This window comes from Vanellus vanellus (genome assembly GCF_965231255.1).
Source record: "Vanellus vanellus genome assembly, contig: HAP1_SCAFFOLD_187, whole genome shotgun sequence".
NCBI classification, from domain to species: domain Eukaryota; kingdom Metazoa; phylum Chordata; class Aves; order Charadriiformes; family Charadriidae; genus Vanellus; species Vanellus vanellus.
In genome coordinates this window covers 255,799-261,443 of record NW_028128031.1, presented here as the reverse complement: position 1 = coordinate 261,443, position 5,645 = coordinate 255,799, and the positions used below count along the sequence as shown (strand labels likewise).

The 5,645-nt window shown below is 54.7% G+C and overlaps 1 protein-coding gene across 1 annotated transcript; it reads left to right on the top strand.

Moving 5' to 3' along the window:
• Positions 1 to 4,018: 4,018 nt before the first annotated feature.
• LOC309684769 (olfactory receptor 14C36-like) lies at positions 4,019 to 4,993 on the top strand (the record flags this gene model as incomplete). The annotated part of the gene is made up of 1 exon (XM_082500637.1): positions 4,019 to 4,993. The coding sequence occupies one exon, from the start codon at positions 4,019 to 4,021 to the stop codon at positions 4,991 to 4,993; it is 975 nt and encodes a 324-aa protein (XP_082356763.1).
• Between the last annotated feature and the right edge of the window lie 652 nt (positions 4,994 to 5,645).

Here is a 5,645-nt window from a genome sequence, read left to right as displayed (position 1 = left end):
TCAGAGGAAGTAATGTGGACTTCATTTAAAGCAGAAGAGTGTATTTTATTTTTTACTGAACCATCTCTTCCTTTGTTTTTGTTTTTGTGACATTTAAGAAACATCCCTCTGTGTCTGCGTGCAGCTTGTTCTCTAGGTAAACCAGGTGGAAACTGGTGCCAATGGACTGCAGTGGAGGAAGGTCAGCTGTGAACAAGGCTGCTTGTAGTCCCGGGTGGCTGAAGAGAGAAATGGGGGTTGGGGGTTTGGGACAAAGGCTGCCCACAGAGTGTCTGACATAAAGGGTCTTGACTACCCTACACATTCAGCCCCCATTTGGAGATGTTCGCTTTCAGTAGCGTTTGGAGATTGCCAATATCACTTAATGTGTAAGAAGACAAATGAAGACAAGTGGGGAAAAAAGGAAGTCCTTCCTTACAGTTTTTTAGTATTGAAATATTGTCACTGTTGACATCTCTCTCGTTAAGCAGATAAGAACTGAGGAGTGAAGGAAATCATGGTCAGAGACCTGGCTTGTGAGCTGTGCATGTGGATGAGCCCTCTGGTGCCACGTTCCTGAACTGCAGATCCTGACAGACTGACCAAGCCTCTGGAGAAGTAAAAGGCAGCAGCAAAGCTGCAAGTTTCTGAGGGTGGTAGTGAGCCCCACTGAGGGCCATCACTGGAGAGACCATGGAGGGAATGACCAGGAAAGGGATCATCCCTGGGGGCTGGTGAAGCAGGAAGTCAGAGGCACTGGTTACAGGTTGAAAATCCAACGTGTATGTGACTGTGAAAGCCCTGGATGTGTTTCATCAAGCTGGATGTTCGAGCCCTGACCCACTTCCCCTAGCAATGGGGATCCTTGCCCTCAGTAATAGGATTTCTTTCCCTCATGGGACACTCAGGGCTCCTCCTGGGGGCAGTGAGATGTGGGGGTGTGTGATGCCCAGTGTAGGACTATGCGAGGGCTCCTCCTTGGCTCTATGGAGTAATTGGGTGAGTGAAGTGGCAGGAAAGCGCTGGTGCTGTAGGGATCTGGTGTCCTCTTGGGGTCCTGAGGGGAAGAGACAGCAGCCATAGTCAGTTGCACGAGGATTTCAGTTCTGTTGGGCAGTCCACTGAGCTTGCACTTCCCAGCATGCCTCTTGGTCACCTCTGGCACCAAAGATGTCCCCAGGTGTCTGTGTCTGAACGTCTTCTTCCTGCCCTCCCTCTCCATTACTTCACAGGAGAGCTGAGACCAGGAGCTCACATGCAGGAGCTGCTTTTATGCCCTTGTGAAGTGAGGCCAGAGGAATGCCACTTGCTGGGGGTTTGTGGTGGGCATGGGATGGAGCTAACTCCTCTTGTATCCCCAGGGACTACAAACCCAGGCTTAGAAGCCTTCATTGACTCATCAGAATCTCTTTCCTCCTAACAGGAAAAGGAGATTGCTCCCTGGCATTGTTGTGGTATCCTGTCTAATAATAAAAGAAAAAAGGTATTCTTGGACCTCAACTTGTCTCTGATTGAGAATTGAAACTCCAGGACAGAAGTGTCTCTCCCCAGCTGAGGGAGGAAAAACAAGTGATGAGTTCATTCAGTTTCCCAGCAGGTTCCCCTGGAGCCCCAGGAACACCTCCAGGGAGCCCAGAGGAGACAGAAAAGCTGCTGCCCTGGGCTGGTCCTCTGCTGCTGAGCTGGGCCGGGCTGCTGGGCCGGAGGGAGCTCCTGGCAAGCGGGCAGCGCTGCAGAGAGACAGCTCTGCCCAGGAGCAGGGCTGGGGGCACTGCCTGCAGTCAGCGAGAGGAGACCTGCGAGGAGGAGAGAGCTTAAAGGCAGTTGGGAGTGGGGGGTGCTGAGAGCTCAGTGGGGCAGGAATCTTCACCGCCCTCTGCGTGGTAAGTCTCTGGGTGCCGGGCAATGCATCTCCGGTTCCTGGACGGACCTTCTCAAGCTGGTTCATCTGAGAGCTGCTGGGGTCTGTCAGGAGGACTCTCTCAGTTTCTGTGCTTTAGAGGAGGAGGATGTGCTCCAGAGCAAAGCTTCCCTGCTGCCTGGTGAGAGGGACAGCGCCTGAGAGCTGCCGGGGATGGCTGTGGAGGTGTGCGTAGGGGTGTGCAGGCAGGGGTGGGCAGGGCTGTCCTTGCCAGCAGGGTCCCTGCACCCCGGCGGCTGTGTGCTGGGGCAGGGACTCTGCCGCCTGCCAGGGTCAGCTCTCCGCCTGCCCGGGGAGCTCCCACGGCACTGTGGGGAGAAGCGGCGGGTGGTAGAGTGAGCGCCAGCAAGGCAGATGCCTTCTGCTGTGGAGAGGGACCTGTGTTGGTCAGGGCTGCTCCCGGTTCCGCATCACCCCCAGGACATTTGCAGAGGGTCCTTCTCAAGAAGGACATCAGGTCTGCATTGCACTGAAAGGGAAGGAGTGTGTGCTTGGAAATTCCTCCTCTTGGCTGGCTGGGTGGGCAGTGGGAAGTGGGAATGGATTTCTCCTTTGTAGAGCTGGCATGGAGACCCCATTTCTCTTTAGCACTTGTCTGACCCTCTCCTGATGCCCCGCAGAACCAGAGATGCCCCTGGGCAGTGCCCTGCTGCCAGGAGGGGTCTGCGGGGCAGAGCTGGACAGAGTGTGGGATGGGGTCTGGGAGCAGTGATAGTCAGGAGACATGGGGACAGACAAACAAGTCCTGACAGGGATAGCTGCAGGCAGCAAAGACATAGGCAGGGAGAAGAGGGAGCTGCTGCCAGAAATGCCCGGGCAGGGGGGATCCCGGCACCTCCCACCATCCCCTGCAGGGCAAACGCCTTGCCTGGAGCCACCCCCTGCTCTCCTCTCCCACCCAGCCCAGCCTCTGCCCTGACGGCCATGGGGCACCTGCCCAGCGGCCTCACCCTTGCAGAGGGGAAATGACCCAATCCCCGACCGCCTGTCCCTTTCTGCCACCCTCAGCAGCAGTACTGGGGCATTTCTCCAGTTTTCCCCTCCTCTGTCTGCTCCCCTTCTTGTCAGCACTTGACTTGCTGGGATGAGGGCTGGGGCTAAGCTGCAGTTAACAGACCAAACCTCTCGCTCCTGCCATGACGATATGTCCATGGGAGTAAAGTCTCCTCATAATCTGTGGGCTCAGGGCAAAACAAATGACCCAATTCTCCCTTCCAGACACCCCACCCATAGGACATTTAAATCCTTCTCGGAGGGGCTCGTGCTAGGCTACAGCTGCTCTCCAGACGGGCACAGCGTTCCCGTGGCATCTCTGTGTTATCCAGCAGCCCCATGGAGGACACACCTCAGTGCTGAGGTCACGGCAATGCTGCCGGGCGTCTTGGCGCAGGCAGCTGCAGGGAGTCCTCTGTGTCCCTGGCTGGGAGGGGAGGGCTGAGATCCTCCTCAGGTACGATGAGATGGGCTGAGGGGTTTGGAGAGGGGCACATGGAAACTGCATTCCTCTGGTCCCAGCAGTGGCCAGTTCCTTCTCAGGGAAACAGCTGAGTCCATCATCATCCAGCTCCAAGAGGTGCCAGCACAGGGCAGCTGAGAGCAGGGCTGCTGGACAGACCGACTGCCCTCACCCCACACGGAGGGACAGCCCCTCGGCCTCTCAGGACCCACAAGGCTTCACACGGAGTGCGGCAGAAAGTCCAACAATTTCTGCCATAAAACACTCCTCGGGAGCATTGGGGAAACAAGAACAGTACAAACAAACCAAAATCCCCACAGCTCTGCTCTGCAGTCAGGTGAACTGGGAGCAACAATGCTGAAAAGCTCTTTGACGTTATTAGTAGATTTAATCTGAGATAACACCATGTTCCTATTTGCCTATTTCTGTAGGGTATGACTGACCCCTCCAGAGCTCACAGCAGAGTTCTCTGTTCCCTGGGGCACCCTCAGCCACCACAAAGCAGAGCTCACAAGAGGGATGTGCCAAATGTCATGTTTAAGAGGGAAAGGCAGTCTGTGAAGCTTCAGAGAGATACAGAGTAGTTTTTTCTTAGAAAAGTCTGCACTATCTTTGAACTGCCTTTTCTTTCTTGGACAGTGCCCAATGCTCAGAGGAAGCAAATGTCCAACAGCAGCTCCCTCACCCACTTCCTCCTCCTGGCATTCGCAGACACACGGGAGCTGCAGCTCTTGACCTTCTGGCTCTTCCTGGGCATCTACCTGGCTGCCCTCCTGGGAAATGGCCTCATCATCACCGCCATCGCCTGCGACCGCCGCCTCCACACACCCATGTACTTCTTCCTCCTCAACCTCTCTGTCCTGGACCTGGGCTCCATCTCCACCACTCTCCCCAAAGCCATGGCCAATTCACTCTGGAACACCAGGGTCATTTCCTATGCTGGATGTGCTGCTCAAATCTTTCTGTTTGTCTTTTTCATTTCAGCAGAGTTTTATCTTCTCACTGTCATGTCCTATGACCGCTACGTTGCCATCTGCCAACCCCTGCACTACGGGACCCTCCTGGGCAGCAGAGCTTGTGTCCGCATGGCAGCAGCTGTCTGGGGCAGTGGGTTTCTCTATTCTCTCCTGCACACGGCCAATACATTTTCACTGCCCCTCTGCCAGGGCAATGCCCTGGACCAGTTCTTCTGTGAAATCCCCCACATCCTCAAGCTCTCCTGTACAGATGCCTACCTCAGGGAAGTTGGGCTTCTTGTGGTTAGTTCCTGTTTTGCATTTGGGTGTTTTGTTTTCATTGTGCTGTCCTATGTGCAGATATTGAGGGTTGTGCTGAGGATCCCTTCGGAGCAGGGACGACACAAGGCCTTTTCCACGTGCCTCCCTCACATGTCCATTGTCTCCCTCTTTCTCAGCACTGGAATGGTTGCCTACCTGAAGCCCCCCTCCATCTCCTCCCCATCCCTCGACCTATTGGTGTCCCTTCTGTACTCAGCGGTGCCTCCAGCAGTGAACCCCCTCATCTATAGCATGAGGAACCAGGAGCTCAAGGATGCCCTAAGGAAACTCATGACTGGTTTCTTTTCAGAAGCAGCAATTACATATCCAATCTTCTTCTACAGATCACACATGATGTAACTCGTTACAGGTCCAGACTCTCTTGACTATTTTTTTTTCCTTTCTTTCCTTTGGTTTTTAGCTTTTCTGCATTGTATTAATACTGTGAACAAAGGAGAAGAGTCACCCTGTATCCTGTTTCTGTGTCAGCATCTGACTGTCTTGTGTGAGCCAGAGACTTTTTATAAATAAGGAGCTGCTCTCTCAGTGTGTTTAAACTAAATAAAAGACCCTTTGCTAACTTTTTTTGTCCGAGATCCTTTCTCCAAGATCTTCTCTGGAGCTGCTGGGGCAGTGTCTGTGTGCTGAAGTGGAGTGGGCAAGAGCCACCTGAGCTGGTTCTGCCTCCCAGCATGACCAGCATGGCCCTGGGCACCACAGACGCCGGCTCTGCAGAGCTGCACCACCAGCTTGGGGGCTGTGGGACACCTGGGGAGGGGGTGCAGGAATGGCTGGCCAGGCCAGCACGGATGAGCCATCTCGGGAAGAGGCTCTGAGGGGAGATGGGCTTTTCTGGGAGAACAGCAGGGCAGACATGGACAGAGAGACCCTTTGCTGTGGTGGGGCATCTTGTCTAAGCTGCCCTGTCCCTGTGGCAAAAGGACCTTCCTGAGGATGCCCTGGGCCAATTCTCTCATGCCACCCTGGGCAGGAAGGTTGTCAGCTGGTGCTG